The sequence below is a fragment of the Phyllostomus hastatus genome, unplaced genomic scaffold, assembly GCF_019186645.2.
Source record: "Phyllostomus hastatus isolate PE091 unplaced genomic scaffold, TTU_PhHast_1.1 phas_contig_80, whole genome shotgun sequence".
NCBI lineage: Eukaryota > Metazoa > Chordata > Mammalia > Chiroptera > Phyllostomidae > Phyllostomus > Phyllostomus hastatus.
In genome coordinates this window covers 26682116-26708639 of record NW_025333960.1, presented here as the reverse complement: position 1 = coordinate 26708639, position 26524 = coordinate 26682116, and the positions used below count along the sequence as shown (strand labels likewise).

Below are 26524 nucleotides of genomic sequence, written 5' to 3'. Positions count from 1 at the left end.
TAAGCCACTGTTATTCTGAGTTCTCTGACACTTGGTGCTGATCACATCCTATGAGATATGATGCTCACTACAGATGGTGATGAGAGACCCAGGGTGAAGATGCAGTAAAGAGACAGTGGGAGGTGGTTGTTATGCAGGTAGAACAGGGGATTTTGTGATCTTTTACAACTGTTATGGGTGGTGGGCATACCTCTGCCAACCCTATGTATTAAGGGAAGTGAAAATGCAGAAATACCTGGTTTTGAAATACTGTTAATAATAAATATTTTCATCCTAAATCTCTACATACTCTTGCTCTTTCTAACTTTTGCTTTGCATTCTCTGCAACATGAGACCTGTCACAGAACAGCAACACCACCTCAACTCTGCCCTGGCAACAAGCACAAAATAGGTTTTACTCAAAGGCATGTGAATGAAATCTGTAAGGCCCACTTGACTCTCTCATGACCTAAAATGTTAGAAACACTTCCCAAGGCCTGTTTAAAATAAGAAAAGGAGACAACTTCCACTGATATCTGATTATCTGACCTTGTCTTCCGGTGGCGCCCCTTCATTATTCCAAGGATGTAGCATCTCTATGGTGCCAGGAATGGGGGCAAAGCCTTTGGCACTCTTTCCACAATGGCACATCAGCAGAAGAAGGGGTACAACTGGAACAAAACAAAATTAAACACAAATAAAAGGTGAGTCCTGAACTTTAAAAAAAAATGTATGTTATATAATTTTGCAATTTGCGTATCACTTCCTAGAGTTCAGCCTTCACTTACTACAGCATTATTTCTATTTTTCTTTTCTTCACCCCGATCCGACCTCACCTGCTTGTCTGGGGGCAGCACACCAAAGTCGACAGGCAGGATGAGGGAGTTGGGCAGGTTCAGAGGCCTTGTCCCTTATTAAGAGGCTGAGCGTGGTTACTGGGTGGGACACCAAGACTGAATTCGATAGTATCCAAACCATCAAAACCAACTTAAAGGTTAAACTTTTTGTCTTTTTAAACCACTTTAATTTTTAATATGAGAATATTCACTATCCAAAATAAAAATATTTATGTGTTAAAAAAATCAAAAGCTCCTCAGGGTAGAAACATTTTCCTATGTTCAAGCGCACTGGAACTTCTATTCTTTACCAGTTAATCCGACAGTAGATTTTGGCAAAAGGCTGACTCACTGAGGTACAAGTTGACTATTTGCTAAAACAATTCTATAGTAAAACCCTTAGAATAGATCTAGAGTTCAGTCCAATCTCAGAGCTCCCTCCTTAAATTTGATTCTACCTCCAGGAGGAAGTGAAGGCCAGTGTTGGCCTCTGGATCCGGGTAGTATAGAATTAACTACACCCTGCAAGCAGTGGGCCCCAAATCACAACAGGTTTTATTGCCACTCCCATTTGGCATCTTCCAGTGACGAAGTGACTACCCCCTAGACTCTTTATGCACAATCGTTGACAACACAGTCACAACTACTGTGAATAATGAAAAGACTAAAATCAGCTTGTGGCAATCCAATATTTACACAAATTCAACAAACATTTATCAAGTGTGTACCACGTGACAAATACCCAAAAGGCCCTGGGGAATGTGCGATGAGAAGGTGGTGTAAGGAATCCCCACATAAAAGATGCAGCCCCAGCTCCAGGACCTCCCTGCAAACTTGGGAAGCTGAGACAAGTAGTTTGCTGTTCTGTGCCTGTATCATAAAGTAGAAAGACGGTATAAAAGTACACTGTACATTGTTGAGTGCTGTGCATTCAACTGCACATCTGCTGATGGCTTTAATCAGCTCTTCCTCTGTCACAGAGAGCTGGGGCTACCTCGAAGATGGTCCTCCGCCCATGCTCAGTGGTCAAGTGGAGTGTTGGCCACGTGACCCCAGGCTGCAGTCCTGTGTTCTTTCATGAAAGGGAACCTGAGGTCTTTGGAGAACATGCAGGGCAGGCAGGACTGGCTGTCACTGTGAGGGGGCATGGATGCACTCAGAGGTCTCACTACTGTTGGCTCAGGTGAAGGGCAAACCCAACAGAGTATATGGGGCGGGGGAGGGTGGCTCTGACAAGTTGAATGTGCAAAGCAAAGATCAATGAACATAAAATAAGTTCATAAAATAACGTTGTATCCATAATCCAAATTCATGCAGCAAACCAGGTCTGAGCGCCTCCTGTGGGCAAGGCTTGTTCTAGGCACTGGACACTAGAGACAACATTCCTCCCTCGCAGAGATTATCGAAATGGGGGCACTGATTAAGTGAAGTAAGTCAGTCAGAGAAAGACAAGTACCACATGATTTCACTTATATGTAGAACCTGAAGAACAATATAAATGAATAAACAAAACAGAAATGGACTCACAGATCCAGAGAACAGACGGATGGTTGCCAGAGGGGAGGAAGGCTGGGGGGATGGGTGAAGAAGGGGGAAGGACTGAAAAGTACAGACTGGGAGTCACAGAATAGTCACGGGGGTGTAACGTGCAGCACAGGAAACAGAGTCAATAATATTGTAATGACTACACTCGGTGCCAGGAGCGTGCTGGAAATATTAGGGGGAACACTTTGTAATGTAAATGATTGTCTAACCACTATGCTCTCCACCTGAAACTAACACAAAATATTATTGAATGTAGACTGTAACTTAAAAAAATGTTTTAATAAAAAAAAAATTTAGCCCTGGCTAGGTAGCTCAGTTGGTTAGAGCATTATCCTGACATGCCAATGTTGCAGGTTTGATCTCTGGTCAAGGCACATACAAGAAGCAATCAATGAATGCATAAACAAATAAGTAGAACAACAAGCTGATGTTTCTCTCTCCTTCTCTCTCTCTAAAATCAATCAATAAAAAGAAAAACAAAAAAAATGGGGACACCAACAAGGTCTGTGTTAAAAGGTGGCGGAAGATCATTCACAATAACCTTGGTTATTTAAATGAGGAAATAACACATTTTTATAACAAAGTTCTGAGGAGCGCTATAACCAACTTCAGTGAATTTATCCGTGATCAATTCTTGTTTCCCTTCTCAGCCTCAAGTGTTCCAGTGGGGTGAGCAGTAACTGTAAAGAAGTCAATAACAGCTAAGGTAACTAAACACTAGTCGAGCCCTTAATTACTAACAGAGCCAAAGACTGGCTTTAAAAATACTTACGTAGCAAGAGCAGAATTGCAAAAATTATTAGGGCGATTGCTGCAGGCCCCAGGCCAAAGTAGCTTTCATGCAGCGCTTCCACACAGCCACTGCCATCCAGGCACTTGCAAACCGTGAGTTTAAGGGTCTGCGCTTCAGGGCAACTGAAACCCTGGTTATCAGAAATCAGGAACTGAATTTCACTTTTCCCAAGCTTTCGTTCACTTTGTTGTAGCAGTACACTGGTACCTATAGTGGTAAGAGGCAAAGAAAAATGAGTGATTACCAAGGTAGAGGCAAGATTAAATTATAAAAACATTAACGGCTCATAATAATTAGCTCCAGTTAGAACATTTCTTCTTTCTTAACTGCTCTCCCTCTCTCTGGGGTTTTTTTTTTTTTTTTTTTGCATGCCACAATGAATTTTAATGTCTCCCCTGCAGGGCAGGTTAAACTACCCAATTTTGGAGACACCCCAAAGGTGGTCTGGCATTTTGGTATGGAAAAGATTTGGTCTGGGGCCCTGGCTGGCGTAGCTCAGTGGATTGAGCGCGGGCTGTGAACCAAAGCATCACAGGTTCGATTCCCAGTCAGGGTACATGCCTGGGTTGCAGGCCATGACCCCCAGCAACCGCACATTGATGTTTCTCTCTATCTCCCTCCCTTCACTCTCTAAAAATAAATAAATAAAATCTTAAAAAAAACTCTTTATATAAAAAAAGATTTGGTCTGTTCTCTTGCTGGCTTAGGATACCAAAAAGCACATAAAGTTGGTTTAGCTGCCCTGGGCCGGGGCAGAAGGGCAGCCTGAGGCTCAGGCTGGGTACAGGCCACGGGGGGCTTCATCTGTCCAATCCACCAGGTCACTGCTCTGGAACCACAGCTGGGTCTCCGTCTGGGCTCCCTCCACGGAGTTGCTGGCAGGAATGCTGTTTCTACTGATGTGGAAGCTGAAGTCTCCCTGGAGGATGGTGCCTGGGGCAGCCTCAGTTGAACCAGTGGGTCCTACATGGCACTTGAGGTGCAGACCACACTGGGGCCTTCCCAGACCCAAAGCGTCTTCATCCCCTCCAGCTTGAAGCCCCTCCTCTCAAAACGCTGGATCACATCCCTAACAAGCTGCCACTGTACCCTGTCTCGCTTCATGGCCACCAGGGTCCACTTCCAGCCCAGGAGGGCCCTCCAGAGTTGGGGTGAGTGAGCAGGCAAGGAACTGTGGCCCGTGGGCCACACCACAGCCCCTGCAGCGCGGGACGGGCTGCTCCTGGCGCCCGGCCAGCCCACAAGCACTGGTTGAACGCTGCTTAGCTGCTCTGTTGAATTCACGCCGTGTGCTGGCTAAAATTGATCCCGACACTCCAAATGTGCGGGTCAACTGCAAAGGATAGGATTTGGACATGCCTTACTTTCATGAGGATTAATCTTAACAAATGTGTGTGGTTTGCCAAATGCTAGGAATTGTTTTATGTACTGGAATACAGTGACAAACAAGTGGCAAGTTAAATGACATTCTACTGCATGTCCTTTATTTTATAATTTCTTAAAAAAGTTATTAAGGTAATTTAAACAGACAATAATAGAGAGAAGAGCATAATTAATCCCCATGGTACCCATCACCAACTTTAACATTATTAAAAGCCATTTAAAGTGATTGCAAAAATTGTTAGACTTAAAATAACAATAAAATCATAAATTAAGAAAAACTTTGAATAAAAAAAGAGAAAAACTTGGGTATTATAAATGAGACTTTTCAGAAATGAACACAAATTGTTTAGAAAAAAATAGCCTTTTGGACAGGTTTTTGTACATTTAAAACCACCCTGAAGGGCACCCAAAGGCCGGCATCAAGAAGGCAGATATGCCCACGAGATGGGTATCTGCACGTGGCCATCTGGCATGGAGGGGTCAGACAGACCCTTCTTAATGCTGTGTCTGTGACACACCAGCCTATGACCTTGAACAAGCTATTTAGCTCTAGTTAAGTCAAGGTTTCCTCAGCCATAAAGAGGGAATGATGTTATGGAGTAAGAATTAAACAAGATAATGCATATGAAGGGGTAGCAGAGTGCCTTGTACATGATAAGTAATCAATAAATGTGATTAGTTTTTTTAAAAGATATTATTTATTTACTTTTAGAGAGAAGGGAAGGTAGGGAGAAAGAGAGGGAGAGAAACATCAATGTTTGAGAGATACAACCATCAGATGACTTTCAATTGGTCGCCTCTCACAAACTCCCAACTGGGGACCCAGCCACAACCCAGGCATGTGCCCTGACTGGGAATCGGACTGACGACCTTTCAGTTCTCAGGCTGGGTGCTCAGTCCATTGAATCACACCAGCTAGGGCAATAAATGTCATTTTTCATGAAATTCTCATCATACTTCAAGATTTTTGTTTTAAAAGGCACCTACTCTTGATTGTTTGCCTGGACAGACAAGGTACTCCTCAGCTTATGGGACACAAACAACATCTTCAAGAGCAATTTAGAAAACACCCAACTATCTTTAAGACATTAGGTTGTTTTTCTTCTCTCTTTTGTTGTTCCAAATGGGCTATTTATGACAGCCAGATACAAGACACTATGCCCAAGCGTTTAAAACCTCATTTTATAATCCCCCTGAAAAACTGTATTGAAAATATAATATAAAGGAATCTATATTATAGAGATTTTAGATATGTAGTCCAATGACTTTGCTTACTTTCTCTGTGTACAATTTTCCATTCTCCTGCCCTCCCGGTGGGATGGTCGACGAGGACGAAAGTCAGAGGGTCACTGTACGGGTAGCCATCCAGGTCCTGCGCGGTCACGTTCACGTACTGCTCATCCTCGCAGACATTCTGCACCGGGTTGACCAGTGTGGGGCAGTTGTCATTGATGTCTTCCACTGTGATGACAACAGTGCCAGTGATGGTTTTTCTAGGAGAGTCTTAAAGATAAGAAAAAATACGTATATTCTGGTTATGTTGCTAGTAACAAACATAGTTTGAATTCTTTTGCCATTTGGGTGAGAAGGGCAGTAATGAATTAGGACCCTTCCTATCCTAGATATGTTTTCATATTCAGATTAAGCGATGTCTTTTAGTCCATTAAATAAGTAGAAATGTGAAGGTTTATCCATTGGACAGATTTGGTTTTTCTGTAAAATCAAAAAGAAGGTCTCTAATGTTGGAAAATAATAGCAAAATACATCCAGTCAAGAAAAATACCTATTTCATAACTTACCTTCTGAAATAGCCAAAATCTTCACAGTGTATGTACCATTTTGGACATATCTGGATTCAAAATCAGGAATTTTTACAAGTTTAATTTCAGATGTGACAGAATCCACGGAGACCCAATTGTCTCTGTCTTCCAATTTGACATATCTGTTATAAAACAAAATTAATTTTGAATTATGGATAAATAGTGAATCTCTAACATTTAAAACTCTTTCAAGTTTAATTTTTGCTTCACTGTATAAATTGTTGTTACCAGTATTAGTTTGGAATGTTTTTAATTTCTTGAAACCAGCCTAAAAGTGCCTCTCTTTAGTGCATATCACTCTTACTTGGGAACCTTCCTTAATCCTGTAACACACTCATGACATCCGTGTCAGGGTGACCATCCCTTGCTTACTAAGCTAGGAGGGCTGCAAGTTACTCTGTGGTCTGTCTTACAGCTTTCAATTTAGTCTCCCTTAAATTTGGGGTAAACCTTTGGAGAATAACTTAGTACTCAACAAGACTCAGTGGATAAAAGTAGTCTTACATTCTGTTGTTTATTGGCATGTTACCAGTATTTTAAAATACCGATTTTAAAAATCAATGGCTGCCTTAAAATGGGAGTACTTGAACATTTTGGAATATTGTTAATTATTGAGAGCAATATTCCTTCAGTTAGAAATGGTTAAATGTAAAAACAATGCTGATGAAGAGATTTCTGGGCTTCTTGCCTCAAAGCAAGAATGATTTGGAAGGAATTAAGTTTGGGAATGGTAAGATAAATATCATGCCTTCAGAAATGTATGTAATTCAATACCATTGAGTTTAAATATCCAAATTATAAGCCAAACATATGAGCAACTGGTTCAATCAACCAGATTGATAATTTATTTTCTATTAAATGACTGTTTAGGTATATTGAGTGGCTAGTTTATAGCAATATTTGTTTATGGTGCTCTTTAAAAAATGCCACTGTACACTTTAACTAAATTTTCTGCCTTTTAATATTTATACCAGTAAGTGATAATACATTTGGATTTTCATGAGTGTTTCTGAACTTCACATTTGGAATTATAAAGCCTGGACTCTGTTGCCATCAGTGGTTCCCACATTCGTACTTATAATAATAGAGGCAAGCCCTGGCTGGTGTAGGTCAGTGGATTGAGCGCGGGCTGTGAACCAAAGTGTCGCAGGTTCGATTCCCAGTCAGGGTACATGTCTGGGTTGCAGACCATGACCCCCAGCAACCGCACATTGATGTTTCTCTCTCTCTCCCTATCTCCCTCCCTTCCCTCTCTAAAAATAAAAATAAAATAAAATCTTTAAAAAATGTTTAAAAAAATAATAGAGGCAGAGTCTTAGTGATAAGGATCACATTTCACATGTGGCCTCATTTAAGGAAGTTTCTGTTCTTCTCTATGATAAAAATAAGATGCCATTCAAAGTCGGATGGCAGCTCATGTATGCCAAATATCTACAAGCAATTGATGCATATGAATAATCAGTAAAATAGTAAGTTATGACAAAGTTAAGGAAATAATTCTTCTGCTGTTCTTGTCAGCATTTCTAAATAGCAACCACTAATTTGTTAGGGAAACATCAGAACATTATTTAACTTGGCTGTGCATCCCATTCCTTATGTGTAACACAGCAGGTTTGAATTGATCTTTGAGATCCTTCTCATTCTAAAGTTCTTCAATGGCCTGGTAAAGAATTAAAAAAGTAAAGAGATGTGGTTCATGATTTTTCCAGGCAGAACATAACTTTTGATATATTCATCACTCTTAATAAAAACAGCATCTAAAATTAAATAGTTAGGTGGGAACAGAAGTTTCAGTAAACAGCCACAGTATCACTACAGGATAATTAATTAGAATGGATAAGCCTCAAAGTAGACGGCAGTGAGAAATAATCCAGCAGTGAGGGACTGCCTTGTTCGGGTTAGAGCCATGAAAGCAAAAACTGGACTGTTAAACGCAGAAGCAGCAGGCTGGTCACTAAGACACTGCAGAAAACAGTGGCGATTGTTTGTTAATGTTATTTTGGGAAAAGGCTACTTGCTACTATTGGAAGATGAATTCCATTAAAAGCAGTCACTAAAAAAAAGGAAAGAGATTGTTGAAAAGCTTCTTCATGTTCACATTCCTATTCTTGCTACAGTCGACACGATGTGAAGTGTTGGCACCCAGGGACACTGTAGTAAGTGTCCTTACCCAGGCGTCAGCACAGATAAGCAACCAAACAACTCTGACTGTGCGTCTGGGTGGCAGGCGGGGCTTCTTTAAATTCAGCCATAATCACTGTAACTGAGTTCAGTAAATAATAGTTCTGTGGGGCTGTTCTTCCATGGCATGCGTGGCTCTGTAATCTAAGATGCAAATTTACTTAGAAAATTTAAACTAAGGTGTCACTAGAGAGAGGGCACAGTCCAGTCCCTTTCAGCATAGTGGTGGCATCTAGTAGGTCCTCAACACCTGTATCTGAGTAGAGGTCACCACGACCAAGACAAGCATAAAAGGTTCATCAGTCCCTGAACCAAATGGCATGGTTTAAATAAGGAGTTATTTCTAAGATTTATGTGCAAATGAAACTAGTTTCTCCATATTAAAACACATTAGGCAACTATTTCTTTTAACCAAACTAGTATCAAGTGGAACTTGCAATAAAATTTGCTACTTTCTTACCTCGAGTACTCTTTTAGGAAATGAAACAGATTTTAGAAAGTTTTTCAGCCTTTGCTAGCCAGAACTTTTTGAGGTGGGGAACCCAGTCTGGCACTCAGGCTGCAGAGGAAATACGGTCTGGGGAAATTTAATCTATAGACCTTTAGGGAAGAAGAATGCTGGGTGAAAAGAAGTGAAATATTCAAATTTCATTACGATTTTTTGAAAACAAGCATTTAAAGTAATTCAGAATGAGGAAATATGGTCATCACTGTTTCTTACTTTGCATGGGCTGGTTTTCCAGTGTCTTCGTCAAAGGCTTGAAATTTTCCGATTATCATGCTTTGGCTTGATCTGTCCATGCTCTCGCTAGTACGAACTGAGATGGTGCTGCTTTTAAAATGGATGCCTTCTTTCACGTCCTTCACCTTGACTTTGATGGGAATGGGTGTTGGCTTATATTTATTCTTAACGGATTTGTGGAAAGGTGCTTTATTTGTGACAATAATGCTAAAGTCAAGATGCTTCATTTTTTCATAATCTAATTCCTAGGAAGGCAAAAATCAAAGGGACCTCTTTCAAAAGAGAAAACAACTAGAACACACACATAGAGCATGTACACATGCGCACACATGTGCTTTTAATGTTAGACATAACAATGTAACAGATGGGGAATGGGGCAGCACTGAGTACTCCAACTCACTGATGACAATTACATGCAATTATGTCTGTCAATTTGATATCGTAACTGTTAAGGATGATTATGAAACATCCCAATTTATTTTTTAAAGGGCAAAACCACTGGAAAAAAAACATTTATTTTAACAACTTGAAGTGATTTCTTTACTTAATGAAAACAAGTTAATGGACATTTAATATAAGTTAATATTCCGTAAAGTGTTTCCTGGGTTTGTTCTGCTGAAAGGGCTGTAGAAACGGTGGTGGCACCGTAGGCTCCGCCCCCGACACATTCACTGCACGTCGGCACACGTAAGATCTGAAGCCTCCCGTGGGAAGGGCATGTTTACCCTTCTTAAGCCGAGGGGTTTTCCACACATTTTAACAAAAAACCTACCCCCCCCCGCCCCCCTGCTTTTTAGCATAATGTCCATTAATATCTGGTTTGCTGTTATGTCTTAAAAGATGGACCTCGCTCCAAATATTGTTCTTTGTGAGTTGTGGTATAAAGTACATTTTATTCACTTTGTCACTGTATAGTGATTTTATGTTATTTATTTTCTTTTAAAAATATTTCTATAGTTTTCTATTATTTAGATATACTTACTTTACCTAGTCATTCTATTGTTAGGCATTCAGGCTATTTGCAATTTAATTTATAGTGCTCTGAACATTTTTATACAAATTATGTTTCCTCTGTTGAGCTATATTTTACTACTAAAAAAGTCAATGTTTATTAAGTTCAGTTACTTTTTACTTCTAGTAGCCCTGGCCATTTAGATGCACTGACTTATTGCTGGTTTCTCTACTAGTATAACATTAACTACATTACATGAGTTTACATGAATTACAGTTCACCTTTGTTTTTAGATGATTTATTATGAAATTTGTGTTCCTCTCAGTAGTGTTATAGATGGGTAATAACTTCCCCCACCCCTCTTTTGTATGGGTCACCATGGTATTGGGACAAGAACAGAGTAGAAAATGACTAAAGAAAACATGCTTTGTGATTATAGAGTCCTTGTGAATTTTTTTTTTTTTAGGATGCTCTTGTACTTAGCATGCTTGTTTTGATGGCATCATGTATACTGGATAAGAAATTAAATCTTCCAGACAAATGTCATTAGCATTCAAAGACCATGGAAGGTCAAGACAACCTTGAAATAAATGAGCCAGGTTCAGGGCCAACCCAAACCATTTCGCAGTTTTCTGTACATAGCCATAATGATCCAAAGAGGGGGGGAACATTTTCATCATCAAAAGCAATGTATAAGGGCATATATGGCTATTTTTTATAATTGTCAACATGTTTATCATGTCCATTTTGCCATTTTTAGCAGTACCGAAGATCTTAAACTCATTTGTTAACAAAGCTGAGACTGTTTTTCATGTGATGATTTACTATCTCTATTTCCACAGCTCAAAGTATCTATTCTCCTTTACTTTTTATTGAAGTATAATTTACCTTCAGTGAAATTTCTCCATGCAAAGTGTACAGCATGGTGATTTCCAGTAACCCTATGTAGTTTTGCAAACATCATTACCTTCCAGTTTTAGAGTATTTCCCCTCACCCCTAAAGTCCCTTTGTGCCTGTTTGCAGTCAATCACTATTGACACCCTCAGCTCTCAGTAATCCCTGGTCTGCTTTCTATTATCTACTGTTTTGCCTTTTCTAGAAATTTTGCATAAATGAAAGCATACAGTATGTAGAATTTTGGTCTTGCTTCTTACACAAAATGTTTTAGCGGTTCATCCATGTTGTAGCATGTACTAGTACTTCACCCCTTTTTATTGCTCAATAGTATTCCATTTTATGGATCCACAACATTTTATCTACTTCTCAGTTGATGGACATTGGATTGTTATTTCAGTTTTTAACTAGTATAAATAGCTGCTATGAACATCTGCATACAAGTTTTTGTGCTATTTTTCTTGGGTGGATACTTAGTATTAAATAGTTTGGTCACTAACTGTTTACGCTTAATATTTAAGAAAACAGCGACTTTAGCTATACCATTTTGTTTCCATGAGCAATATGTAAGAATTCTAGTCTCTCCATATCCTTGCTGATACTTCGTGTTGTCAATTTTTTGATTAGAGCCATTCTAACAGGTGTGCTGTGGCATCTCATGAAATTTTAATTTTAATTTTTTCTAATGACTAATCATGTTGGGTATCTTTTTAGATCTGTATTAGCTCTTTGTATTTCTTCTTTGTCTAACTTTTCAAAGGGACCTGATTATTGCCCTTATAATTTGGTAAATTTTTTTTTATATAATCGAGACAGTAAATTTGAAATTCTCAATTCTTGTGGCTGCTGTTTTAATACTAATTTTACTGCTTTTTAAGAAATTTTTGTTTTTGATTTGGAGGGTGGGGAGGGAGGGAGAAAGAGAAGGAGAGAAACATCAAATGGTTGCCTTCTGTATTCATCCCAGCTGGGGACTGAACCTGCAAACCAGGCATGTGCGGTGACTGGGAATCAAACCTGCAATCTTTCAGTTTGTGGTACCAACCAATTAAGCCACACCAGCCAAGGTCCTGATTTTACTGTTTTGTTATTTGTTTGTTTGTTTGTTTGTTTGTTTTTGGTCCACATCCCCTTAGGTTGAAAAAACTATATCCTTTTTTGTGCCTCCCGGTACAGAGAATACGTCAACACTTCTATCTCTTCAAGTGACTGTCTCTCCTTGTGTGTGTAATAAATAGACTTTTTAACTCAGGCATCTAGCATGATTGCAACTATAACTGATGACTAAAAGTATGCTTACTTCCCCATGAGCAGATAGATCAATTTCCTCTCCAATGCCACTATCCATTTCTTTAATAATTACAACACGTGTCTTCCCTTTAAACATGAGGTACTCTTACTGTTTTCCCCTGCTTTACTACCATGAAACCTGAAGTTAACTTTTCTCTATTCTCTTACACATTTATAGTATCTTTATTCCTTTTCCCACTGGTAGCTCTTTTTCTGCTCTGTCATTTACTATGTATTTGTAACAATTTGGAAACTTCTATAATCAATTTTTGTCTGTGTGTGATTCATGAAATAGTTTTTGGATGCTGTAGCTTTGCATTTTATTCCAAAATCTGATAAAGCAATTCTATCAAAAACCATTTAAAAACACATTGATATTCTTCCTTACTCACTCTGTTAGATAAAAAAAAATCTATCCTGTAATTTTTGTTTAAAAAATCCTGTGTGGGTAATGAGTTTCAGATGCATAAGACCTATATGTTTAACGACCATTTAACTTCTCCTTTATTGCTTCAAGTAAGTACACGAGGTTAGAACATTATGTTTCATAATAGTCGTACTATTTACATTAGAATCACAAGTGGATTTCTGTTATAAAGACCAGTTCCTGAGCCTGACCCAATCCCAGATTACTGACGTCGGGGCACAGGAGCCTGCATGCTGGGCATGAAGGTTTACTAAGCAATTCTCAGGCACTCTGGAAGCATTAGGGGGACAACTGGTTTAGAGCTTTACCAAGTCATTACGGCTTTTGTGTTTAGACATTATTGATAAGACTGGCTTTATTGTTAAGTTGTTCAAGTAAGAAATGGTTGGTTGAGAGACACTGAGTAGAGGCAAGAGGTCATGACATAGGAATTGTAGTCAGGCACAGGCTGCGAGACCAGAAGTGTGCTCAGCAGTAATGATGCTGGTGGCATCATGCTGTCAGGCTAGGGTTAGAGTCCCCCTGATTGAAATTAACTGTAGTGTGAGCACATACTGACCACAGGCTTGGGCTAATAGGGATGGCTTCTATCTCAAAAAGTCATGCTGCCAGTTAATTGAGTATACAAACACTTACAGGTGTTTTGGGGGCTCAAAACATGGCAGTAATCTTATCTGCACAACTTCTCCCATTCTTGAACACTAAGTACTTACCTTGATAAGGGTCACAATTCCTTCATTAGTTTGGGTATCAGTTTCTATTCGGAAGTAACCCATTTCATTTCCTGATGCAAATGTAAAATTTGCTAACCAATTATCAGAGCCTATTTCATCTGCATCAAACACTTTTATGCGCATAACTTCTACATTGGCTTGATTTTCTTCAACTATCCCTTCATACTGCAAAACATGAACACAAGACATTTATTTTAATGTAATGCAAATTTAAGTGATATATATTTAGATAAAACTAAAATATGAACAAGTAGATACACTGGTCATAAAAATAATACTTACTACTTGACTTTTCACTTCAGGTAAATTGTCATTGACATCCAAAATACGAATCTGAACTTGAGCTTGTTTTGCCGGTCTATCCGTTATTTGTCCATTGCCGTCTCTTGCTTCTACAGTCAGAGTATAGCTGCTGTGTTTCTGCAGGGCAATGAAAAATACCCAACTGGGGTGAAAATAAATCGCTCCCAAATCTGTCTTTCTAGCTTACTGTATCATCAACAAAATAAACAGTATAATTTATTCATAAATAATTTTCATGACCTGTTACTATTTGTGTGAAGATGTCTATTTGCTCTCAGAGCTTTTCTAGAAGGACAGAAAAGCCTGGAGCAGTTGTTGACAGTCAAATTCTTGACTATGTCCTTGGTGGTGTTAGTCAAATTCTGAAACAGTCATTAGAGATATTATCAGGACATAAGTCTCTCCCTACAACAGTCTGTACCCAAGAGTGCTGTTCAAAATGTAGTCCGCTCCACCATGGAGGTGATGGTGGGGCCACAGGAAATTTTGGTCCCACACTTCATTTTCAGCTAACAGTTCAGCAAAGATGGCCCTGTTCCCAAGAAAACTTGTCCAGACTTCCAGAGAGAGATGACTCTAAGACAGTGTGTCCTAGAGAATGACACCTCAGATGTTACGACAAAGTGAACGCTTCTCTTCCTCATGGTACTCGATGGGTCTTCACTCAGGGTGGCAGGATGCAGTTTGAGGGAGAGTGGAGCAGCCAGTGCCAGCGCATGGGGCTGCTGTGCGGGGCAGAGCTACTCAGGGAAAGCAGGATGGCAGAGGCTCCGGAGCCAGCTTCCTGGGCTCCAGTTCTGGCTGTGCCACTAACTAGCTGTGCTGGATGCACTTACTCCCTTTGACCCTTGGTTTCCTCTTGCATAAAATGAGGATGATATATGGATCTGCCTCACGGGGTTTCTTGGTGGATGAAATGGGTTAATCTATGTCAATGCCCAATAAGTGACAGCCATTGTTAGTGGCTAAACTCTCCATACTTCAGAAACAGCAGCCCATGGAAAAAAAATCACATGACTTCAAAAATAATACTTTCTCCATTCTAATTGCATGTGAAAAGGTATGAAGTAGAGTTTTAAGAGCAATGACATTCTTTATTTTACAAAGATCTCGAGAGAAAAGTTGGGCACAACCCTCTCCCTCGCTGGGTGGAGTGAAATCATTTTTCCAAGCAATACAAAACACACTGGCTGCACTGGGCTGATGATTTATGTTTGATGACAACACAGTGTTCTTAGGATCGTCATGCACGTTGTTAAAATCTTTGTATTTTGTGAAGTACCTTACAAAGGAATTCGTAAAGTATGTAGCATTACAAAGTAGGAATCTGTGAAGCATGTAGCATTTGTAAAATCTTCTATCTCCCTTCTTTCTTCTAAAATTTTCCCTTTGAGTTAGAAATAAAAATGTGAAATGTCTGACAGAACAGCCTTTAAGCGGGAGTGTCCAACCTGCAGCCCAGGCTGGCTAGGAATGCGGCCCAACACAAAATCGTAAGTTTACTTAAAACATTTTGAGATTTTTTTGTGATTACGTGTTGCAATATATTTAATGTGTGGCCCAAGACAACTCTTCTTTCAGTGTGGCCTGGAGGCACCAAAAGGCTGGACACCATTGCAAGGACACTTATTGAAATTTTCCTCCAATTTGGGATTTACAATAATTTTTTCCTTTACGAACAGTTCTATTAACCCAAACAGGGCTGCTGTTTGTACCTCTGGCCTCCCGCGGCGTGTCTGTTACCAGTAGAAGAGACTCCTGGCGCTTCACCACAGAACCACAGGTCAGAACTCTCTAGCAAACAGAATCTTGACTGAAGGGGCCCCACAACAGTGCTATCCTTACAGAATTTTAAATTTTCTAGCAGCCACATTTAAAAAAGTACCAAGAAACTGGTGAGGTTAATTTTTAAAATAAATGTTATTTAACTCACAGTATACCAAATATTATTTCAACATATAATCAACAAAAAAGTGTTAAGATGGCATTTTACATTCTCTCTTTTTTTTTTTTATACTAAGCCTTCCCAATCTGCTAGATTTTACATTTATAGCACATCTCACTTTGGACTAGTCCCATTTCAGGTGTTCGATGGCCACCAACGACTAGTAGCTGCCATAGTGGACAGCACATCCCTAGAAGGAGATAGTTCCAAGAGTTATCACATCCCAGCAACGAGAAATACACATCAAAGCAGGAACACTGAAAAAGAAATGGAGGACAACCTGAAAGAATGAAGGAGAGTTTAAAAGATAAGCACCATAAAATATTAATTTACCTCTCTGTCCAAGGTAATACTGGTTGTATAAACTTCTCCTGTGTCTTTATTTAGGTAGAACACTGGAGAACTGGCAGGCTCCTGGGATATGATTCTGTAGGAAATTTTAGAATTCAGAGAACTGGGATCATCTGCATCTATTGCGGTGACCTTCACCACGAGTGTATCTGGTGTTAGAAACAAAGGCATTCAAAATGAAACTCACATGTTATTTTCCATATCATTTCAGCTTGCTGCAAAAAAGAATTTCAGGTGCTTTTCAAAATCATAGTTTACCAAGATCAAAAAGTTGGACGGATGAGGAAATAAGTGCAAATGGACTACAGGAGTGGGAAAAACAAGACGAGGGCAAGGTCAAGGTTAAAACAAGGTTAGGGTGAAGTCCTGAACATTTGCTACAAGAGCGCCACAAATGTGTTTATAACGGTTATAAATACCGAATACAAAGAAAGAACAAACAGATACAAATAAGTGCTTACTGACATATCAACAGTTTGGCAGAAGCACAGCTATTCTTTACACTACGATTGAAGAGAAATCTCTCCTGCTAATGTTCATGTGGAACACTGCGTTGAATATTGTCATTGAACCTGACTGTAGAAATAATATTAAGTCAAATGTAGCACACTACTGCCAGTGGGCCAAAGCCAGCTAGCCACCATATCTGTACTGAGAGTAAGAAAAAAAGTCATGTGAATTGTTTTGAACTTATCACACACACAAAAAATTTCCAAACCTAGAGCAACAAGTTTTTTGCCCTGTGGTTAATTCTTAGCCTCCACGAAGACATAGGATTCCGTGTTCTGTTACACAATGGGGTGAAATGCCTCTGGGCACTCATTTACAAAAATAGCAGACTCTTACGTGCTGCACTCAGCTCTTCCACCGACCCGACAAAGACGTCCTGTGTGAACACTGGCTCGTTGTCATTGATGTCGAGAACTTTTATGCGGAGTTCCAACGGTTTCTCTAGATTGTTTCCTTCTTTATCCAAAGCATAACCAGTTAGCTGAAATCAGGGCATAAATAATAGAGGAGGTTAGAGTTAAGCTAAGGTAATTAAACTACCATAATTATCAAAAATTAGGAAGACAAATGATGACTGTTACCAAAGAAAAACTACAAACTAATAAATATAAAATTGTTCTTCTTACCAGGAAAAAAGGTGTTTCTTCTCGGTCGAGAATGCTGGTAACGTTCAATTCTCCAGTGTCTTTATTAAAGGCGAAGATACCAAAGGGTGGCTCTGTGATGCCTTTCCCAGTGTATCTGTATGTAATTTTTATTCCTTTTTCTTCTGCAATATCAGAATGTATCTAACATAACAATAACAGGAATGGCTCAAGTTAAACTCTATAGCTAACATGCGGCTATTTTAAAAACAAGATTTCTTTCTGAAGTTGTGTTGACAGGAGGGAGGTGGGAAGACACAAGCGCTCAGCAGCAGGGTGCTGGTGCCGAGAACCCTGACAGTTCCTCAGCCTCTCTGCGCCTCAGCGTTCTCGTCTGTGAAGTGGGGATCCTACCGCCTGCTTCTTTGGGCTGTCGTAAAGTGAAGCATATTCTCAGGGATACATCTTGGGGGGCGGGCCTAGATTTTAAATTTAGCACAGAAGGTGAAAAAAGACCTTCATACATCCACTTGATCCTCTGAAAAGTATGAAGAAGGCACACTTCCATAGAAGGAGGAAGCTGGTTGCCCCCTTTCCTCCTTCAGACATCACTGAACCCGCCACACCCATCTGCCTGGTCAGTTCGCCCTGAGACTTGGGGATTACACTTTCTGCCCACAGGCTTCCCAACATGCACTGGGGCTGGGAGGTTGCTGCTGAGAACAGCCCAGGGCACAGCAGACGGTTTCTAACCTGCTACAGCAGCTCTGCTCCTGGAGCAAAAAGGTGAGCAGAATAGTCCCAGGGTCCTTTTCACTCGACTTCTGTTTTCTGTCCATCTACCTGTTTGTCTTTCTCTATCTTTGTGCTTCTGTTTTTTTTTGCCAAGCATATACATATACACACACACATTATAAAGAATATTCTAGCTCTTTATGCACTGATTATATGTTGCTGGAAAATGGAAATGGTTGCCTTCTGGCTACCTTGCTGCTCTTTCTTTGAGGGAACTCTTCAAGTACGACGTTTGTAACATTGGGAAGAGGAAGTAAAGCTGGGATATGACTGTGCCACAAACCAAGCTGACACAGTGATGGGACAGAGAGAGATGGGTGAGGCAGGGAAGGGAACTCAGGAGGTGACACTGTGGCAGAGGCTAGAAGCAAAGAGATATGGTGAGTACCTGTGGGAGGGGATTCGAGGCAGAAGAAGCAAGCAGGAGGGCAAACCGGGAGGGCTGGAATGAGATTGTATCAGCTAGGATGTAGCAGGGTGGCGGATGGGGGCTAACAGAGGCCGAGGCCTGAGAGGAGGAGGTCAAGGCTGATAAAGCCCAAGGGCTCTGGAGGCTGGGGTAAAGAGTTTATTCCTTCCAGGGCAGCAGGAAGTTGTTAAAAGGGTCTCACTAAGGGGTGAGGGGCTTTGATTTATCTTCTCAAATGATCACTCTGGCTGCTTTCCAGAGGGTGAGCTATGGCAGAGTGGGGGTGGGGTGCTGGGGTGGGGGTGGCAAGAGCTACAGCTCCGACACAAGGTCAGGGCCTTTTGGTAACACAGATCAGAGATGATGCTGCCTTGATCAGGGGATGGCAGTGGAGAGAAGCTGGCAGACCTGTAATATGTCTTGGGGGTAAAATGGGTAACACTTCCTACATTTTTGAAAAACAGGATGGAATTACAGTGCCATTTACTGAAATGGGTAGAATTTATGGAGAACGCTTACAGGGGAGAAGTCCAAGGTTTAGGTCTGCACAGGAGATACTGCCATATAACTGATAAGAACAGGACCCTTTGAGAGTGAAAAAAGAATGATCAATTAAATTTTAAGCCAGGATAATGGGCATAAATCAAGACTATCTCAAGCGGGCTATGTGGTCACCCTATCCATCAGGTATCAGTTCTTTTCATTTTGAAAATGACTTTTCATGTGCAGAGTGGCAGAATTCGCCACATCGAAACGTGCCACGTTGGTGTAGGTTTATTCTGAGGTGAAGGTAAACTGAGAAGCAGCAGATAGAGAAGATGTTCTCTGCCCCTCCCCCTCTTTGTCTAAAAGCAGGACCTAAATCTGTGAAGGTGATCTCTCTCCCCTCTCCACCAAGAGGGACAAAAGTTAATCATCACCAACAACTTCAGACCCTTATCAGTTTGGAGATGGTACAAGAAATCTACAGAACAAACTTTACTCACCAGCCTTTTTCTGCCATTAGTTTGCCATGTCTTTGCCTTTCCACAATTTGCTACCTTTACAAATTCAAGGTCCTTTTTCTTTGCCTGTCATTTTCCTAAAAATGTATTGCTCCTTTCCTAAAATGCTATATAAGCCCAAATTCTAACCAAACCTTTGAGTCACTTATCTCGGGATACTCCCATGGGTTACGTGCATAATATACATGTTAATAAACTTGTTTTTTCCCCTCTTGTTAATATTTTTTCAGTTCAACAGGGCCCCAGTCACAGAGAGTGGGATGGTAGCAGGAAAAAGAATTTTCCATCCCCTACATTTGAGAGTATCTTCTTTTGGTTATTGTAGCACTTTGTTACACAAAGATTCAGCTGGTGCCAGATGCCTTAACTCTTAGTGGAATCGAAGCCCCAAATTATATACATCTTTACCACTGATGTTGCATCTTAAAAAATGGGAAAGGAGATCTTAGCACTGGAAGTTTTCCGCTAAAAATTAAGCTTTGCTAGTTCTCAGCTACATCTGCAATATATAGGGTCCGCTAGAAGGCAGGCCTGCTTGGGTGTGGTTGGTAGGGTACGTGAATGTCTCGCATGAGATAGACAGCAATTTGGACATTTCACCTAAAATGTCACATGGTGTGCTTGAGTGTGACATTGTTATGTTACAGAATTACATGCTTATCATTCTGTAATCAAAGAGTTTGTAATAAAGAAAGGGCGCTATCTGTGCTGGGCCCTGTGTGTGTGTGTGCATGTGTGTGTGTGTGTGTGTGTACTTGTTAAGTACACTATATAATTATCCTTAAATTTAAGAGTGAACATAAAAGTCTTTTCCCACCACATATTAGTAATATACATATATTTTCTGTTCCTCTTTAGAAGGTACCTTGGCAATTGGATTCTTTTTAGACAGATCCTCCCCTTCCCGAAGAGCCACAGGCGCAGTGATCCAGGCACGCTTTTGCCGCACTAAGTGGGTGTGTTTAGGATGCAGCTTATCTTCATGTCTTGTGTTTAAGGCCTACGATGATACAATATTGCCATGAAATTATTAAGTACTTTAAGACATTAATATGGTATCCTGTAATTTACTAAAACTCTGAAGATAGCTGTGTAAAGTTCAAGGTATTAATTTCCCATTTCTTAACAGGCTTCATTTTCAAAGAGACAATGTACACACTCCAGCACATTCTGCAGGAGTTCAACAGATCGTCTCCAAACCAGTATAGCAGCCGGGCTCAGGTTCTATCAGTAAGAAAAGATTTTCCCAGATTGAAGAGTTTAAAAGGTAAAGAATAATTTAGAGACCATACAAATGAACAAATTAAAATTCAGGTAAGAATTCTTTTCTTACTAGCTGAAAATAAAGTTTAATTTTTCTGTGGTGGCTTATATTTTAAAAGTGAATTACTAAATGTTTTAAGACTAAATCTTAGTAACTTAATAACATCAAATTTGACTAAAACTGGTGAAAATGTCAGTTAATGAATTTATTTTTTTTAAGATTTTATTTTTAGAGAAAGGGTAAGGTAAGGAGAAACAGAAGGAGAGAAACATCACTGTGTGGTTGCCTCTCACGCACCCCCCACCGGGGACTTGGCCCAAAACCCAGGTTTGTGCCCTGACTAGGAACTGAACCAGCGACCCCTTGGTTCACAAGCTGGCACTCAATCCACTGAGCCACACCAGCAAGGGCTGAATTTATTGTTTTAATGATGGGGCAAAGAATTAAATTGCCCATCTTCAGTTTTTAGAACCTTTAAGTGGAAATGATTCTATAAATTTTCAATTTGGTTTTAATAGATAATATATATATATTATCCAAGGAAAATTTCAACACATGTGACCTAGTTTCTTAAGATCAGAAATGATTACTAGGTTTATCATTTTACTCATTTTATAGCTCTCTATACCCTGTGTTTTATTTAGAGATATTTACATTGGTCATCACTAGGTCATAGATTTTCTTCTTGGTTTTTAGTTGAAAGATTATTCTATAACTTAAAAAAAAACACTAAGTAACAAAACATTAAATAACATTAACGTTTATGATGTAAAACTTCCTTCTACATTTTCATACTTAAGAGTATTCACTGTTAACAACCTGACAAATGAATATCTTTTATGATCTTTTCTCATGACCGCACAGTTGTACATGTATAAAGGTTTTTTCCTATACAAATAGAATATACTATAGTTCTCATTCTGCCCCATGATTTTGCACTCAGTACTTTCTCAGACATTGTTGAATGTACCATAAATTGTTACATCGTTCTCTTATTGGTGGACAGATCACTCCCCAAATGGTGCATTAACATCCCTCGATGTATGTTCCTGCACACTCGTTTGAGGGGGCAGATCTGGGTCTAGGGGAGTGTGCGTTTCTAATCCGGCCGAGGCACGGCCTCACCATCTTCCACAAAATGAAGCCTGAGTCCAAAAGATAGAAATAATTCCCTTGGTCCCTTACCTCTAAATGGAGTGCATTTCCAAAGTAAAAGCAGATCTGAAAAATAAAATTATTTATTGTTAAGTACAATTTATCATTCATTTCAGTTTAAATATTTTGACATTGAATAACCTAGGATAGTACAGATATTAAAAACAACAAAGAAAAGGTTTAACCACTACCATTCTCCTTTGTCCAAAGGAAACAAATTTTAAATTTCCCCCTTGCCTCCTTGCCATGACCAGGACTAACGAGAGGAATCTGCCCTCTTTTGGATTCCTAATGCCTTCTCCAGGAAACCTGGAATGCAGGCAATATCTGAAAGCCCGAAATTCTCCTGTTGAAATCTCTGCCAATCCCTTGTGCTTTTCTCTTTACCTTGTGGTTTTCATTTCATGTTCTTGGGGGACCCACTTACTTTTCCTCAAGGTCTTTAGTGTGAGATGCCTCCCACCACCCTGTCGCCCATCACCCCCACGGGTTGGTCATGCCCACGACTACCCACACCCAGACTTCATTCTTCACCATCCTAGGTCCCACCAGCTCTTTCCTTTGGTTCTTATAAAGCACTGTCACATTTGGGACTTCCTCACTACACAGAACTAAATACAGTTATGTTTACTCCAAAATCGGTATAATAAACCCCTATCCTGACTTTTGATTTTTTGCTTCACTTTTCTCTTGGCTTAATCCAAACTAGCACTTTCTAATATGGTGGCTGAAAGTGGCTCGTGACATTGCAGACGATGCTATTGCACAATGCTGGTATTAGATTATCGCCAGCCACTCAAAGATATTGTCGGTCACTCAGAGATCCCTCATTCTTTCGACCTTCTAATACTCCTGCCTCACTTTCCGCCAACTTTGTATGCCTAGCTATTAGTTATTCTCTTTGATTCTGACCCTGTAGTGACAACATCGCTGGAGAGGATTCATCACCACCCATGCTCTCCAATAGCGGCTCCCTCCACAGGGTTGGTGTTGGTTTCTAGGGTGACCATCCATTTCCGCTTTCCCAGGAGAATCCAGATGACACCTGAGGTGCAGGTACATCCTCTGTTAGCAACCCTCTTATTCTCAAAAGTGTGCTCATTCAGATCATAAATTACACAATTGTCTTATCTTTGTCTCTCTTATTGCATCCCTATCACACATACTATTCCAAACTTCCCAACTGCATCTAAATCTAATTACCTCCCAAAGGCCCCACCTCTAAATACTATCAAATTGAGACTTAAGACTTCTACATATGAATTTGGAAAGAACACAAACATTTAGTCCAGAATAATGTATAACAGAATTTTGCCCAATGAAATATCAGGGGAGTCTGGAAAAAGTCATCCTCACTGATAAGAAGAGAAGTGTGTGCAAAGCTCCTCTCCACCTGCCCTGGACACTGTTCAGCAAGGATGTGCCTTTTGGAATGGCTACAGCCATCTGTGAGCACAAGGACAAGGCTAATGAAATGGCAGAGAAGCCAAACTGAAACTCTAACATCTCTGAGTTGCAGAAGTGGTTAATCTGGAGCCACTCCACCTCTCATCCATTTCTTTGGATATTCAATATTCTTTTTATTTAATCCACTTTTAGTTGGGTTTTGTTCCTTATATCTGAAAGAGACTTAACTGATATGTCCACTTGGCATGGTTATTATGCAAATTAAAAGAAATAATGTGTGTTTTTATTGCAAATGTCTGGGACATAGTAGGCACTCAGTAAATAGAATTATGATGGTGTATCCTCAATTCCAAGACTTGCATTTTCCTCATCTTAAAATTTCTGAAATTTGGATTTATTCATTTCACTCATGCCTTCCTATGACACAATATGCTAAGTTATAGAATGTTCTGAGATGTTGGGGAGATAGACAATAGATTGTGATAATAGTTGTAAAGAAAATTGAGGCGGGGGCAGGGTGGGAGGGAGTAATTTAGGATTCTGGGGAGTCTCTTAGAAGAGGTGTGTCTGCAGAGACCTGAATGGAAGGAGGCAGCAAGTCAGAGAGAGCCCTGTGAAGGGAACAGCCAGGCCGTGGAGTGGGGACCACTGTGGGGTGATCAAGGTTGGTGCTGACAGAGGAAAGTGAGTCAATGTCATAGCTTGTGGGGTGACAGTAATCTTGTTTATTTAGTTGCTGGTTATGGGGTGTTCAGTTTGTGAAAATCCAGTAATTCAGCACACTTGTGATATGTGTACTTTTCTGTATGTTATACTAAAAAGTTACAAAAATCTATGTGCATCTTAAAGCTGAGGGCATCTCGGAATCTATGTAATGGTGCTATTTGTTTTTTCAAAGCACCTACTGCAGTAGTTTGTTTTCACAGTCACTTAATAAGGCAGGATGGACTGAAATATATGCTCTACATCCACTGCACAAAAAACCCAAAAGAATTGTACTAACATTCTGTCAATTGTGGAATTATTTATTTGATTTGAAAAAGTTAAAAACTTAACTACTTTTTTCTAAAGTACGTAACTTGGATATTCCCTTGGGACTCTGTATCATGTAACACACATTGCTAATTTAGAAAAGTGGTTCTCAGTTAGAGATTTTGCATACTCCCAGCCCCTCACTAGAGATATTTGGTCATGTCTAGAGACGTTTTTGGTTGTCTAATAAAGGGTGGGGATGGGGATGGGGAGGTGAGAGCCACTGGCATCTAGTGGGTAGAGCCAGAGATGCTGCAGGTCTACAATGCATGAGGCAGTCCTCCCCACACCGCTCCTCTCCCCAAAGCATTATCCGGTTCCAGAGGGCAAAGTGCCAAGGCTGAGAAATCCTGATTTAGACCACGTTTCTCTGATTGGAAATTACTGTAATAACTAGGGTCACGAAGGTACTACAACTGCCACAGGACCATGAGGATTTATGTAAATTTCCAAACTGGAAATCTGCAGGCAATATAAGTGAAACCAGCGACACCCTCTGTCTCTGTCTTCCATTCCCTCTCCTCCCCACTTCCCTTGGAGGATTTCCGTCTCTGTACATTTGAGTGGCCTCCTCTGGGTTGCTGTAAATGAGTTTCAGCAAGATAATCACTAAGGTTTTTCCAAGTATGAAATCTGTAGCTCTTTTTTTCTCACAAGGAACTTGGTGATAGAAAACTTCATGTGCAATATTACTTTAAGACTGAAGAGGCAAAGTAAGCTTTTAGTCTCTATCCAAAGACTGGAAGATGGACTGGATAAATCCTTCAAAAGCATTCCCAATTTACCAAAGTTTTCAAAATTAAAAAAAAATTCTATCCTTGAATCCCACGCATCTTGTAACCACTGGCCTTCCTGGTACCTGGCAAGAAAATAACCTGGTTTTGGAGGAGGCATGAGGGAAGGTCAAAGGTCACTGCAAAAATACAATCAATCAATGCACTCTTTGTTCTCAAGGTCAGCACCTTTAATAATTACTTCCTGTTCCGAAGTCACCTACACATGTTTAAAAAGCAGAATCCAGGAGGTCATATAAGGCAGTGGATGACAGCTCCTCCTGGCTGATGTGTCCTTGAAGAGAGAGTCTACAAAACTTCTTATTTTATGCTTAATGTTGTAACTTATTTAGAAAATCTCAACTTAACAAATCCACCTTATAAGATGATTCACACATAGGTATGATTCATAGAGATGCCACACTCAATAGCCAATTTAAACAAATGCATTTTTGTTTTCACAGCTGCTACTTTAGAAAAAAATTCAACCAAGAAAAGCAGCATTTTGAACTTTGCTTTGAACTCTGAATTTGAAGTATAGATAGCAAAACTATATACTTTTTAATCTAACTGCAATACATTATATGATTTATCAAAATCTTTCACCTGCTCTTCCGATGTCTGGGCTAATCTTAATGCAAAAGATATGATTTTGGGGGAGTCATACTGAAATTAGATTTAAAGAGGAAGATATTTCTTTGAAAGCATTTACTGCCTCAATGAGTTTTAAAATTCGGATTTAGCAATGCTGTGCTACAGATGAGTAGTTAGATCATGTACTTCTAACTTCAGGTTGAGTTTTGTGCAATCACGGACAGCTTCTATTTTGTCCTTTGGTAGAATACACAAAGGAAAATAAACTGAAAGCCCGGAAAAGTCAGCATTACTTTATTTAGTGTCGATTTCTTTGGCCCCTAAAACATTTTTTAAAAAAAATCAGGTAAGTAGTTAATCGGACTTTTAACAAGGAGTTAAAAGTAAGCTTTTCAATACCAAATCTTCTTTTCTACTCCCAATTAATTTCTAATAGGGATGTTAACAGAGGTGCTCAAGCTTAAGTGGCATTAACCTGGTTAAAATCCAGGTGGCTGGCCCGACCCGGGAGTTTCCGACTCAGCAATTCTGGGGTGACGTAGAAGAATCTGTATTTCTAACAAGCTTCCTGGTAATGCTGATGCTGCTGGTCCGGGATCACTTTTGAAAACCAAAGTGTAAAATCACAGAGTAGGAAGAAAGGAAGGAAAGGAGAGAGAATGGCTAATTCACACACTGAATAAGAAACACTTAATCAGAGAAATGTGTGAAACAACGGATTCTAGATCAGGAAATCCAGTAACTGAGTTATTCCCAACCATTACAAGATTTTTCTACCTTACCAATGATAATCAACTACAGCAGAATTGCTTTAAATAGTG

At 39.8% G+C, this 26524-nt stretch overlaps 1 protein-coding gene across 2 annotated transcripts in view; it reads right to left on the bottom strand.

Moving 5' to 3' along the window:
• DSG2 (desmoglein 2) overlaps positions 1-26524 on the bottom strand; it is a 37087-nt gene that overhangs the window by 5329 nt on the left and 5234 nt on the right. For both annotated transcript variants that reach the window (XM_045850124.1, XM_045850122.1), the window contains exons 2-13: positions 21928-21963; positions 20344-20478; positions 17313-17474; positions 17023-17167; positions 16159-16325; positions 13860-13997; positions 13557-13742; positions 9259-9524; positions 6336-6478; positions 5812-6039; positions 3133-3360; positions 529-650 (exon numbers count right to left, since the gene is read on the bottom strand). In XM_045850124.1, coding sequence (XP_045706080.1) covers positions 529-650; positions 3133-3360; positions 5812-6039; positions 6336-6478; positions 9259-9524; positions 13557-13742; positions 13860-13997; positions 16159-16325; positions 17023-17167; positions 17313-17474; positions 20344-20478; positions 21928-21963 — 1956 coding nt within the window. The remainder of the gene's footprint in view (positions 1-528; positions 651-3132; positions 3361-5811; positions 6040-6335; positions 6479-9258; positions 9525-13556; positions 13743-13859; positions 13998-16158; positions 16326-17022; positions 17168-17312; positions 17475-20343; positions 20479-21927; positions 21964-26524) is intronic.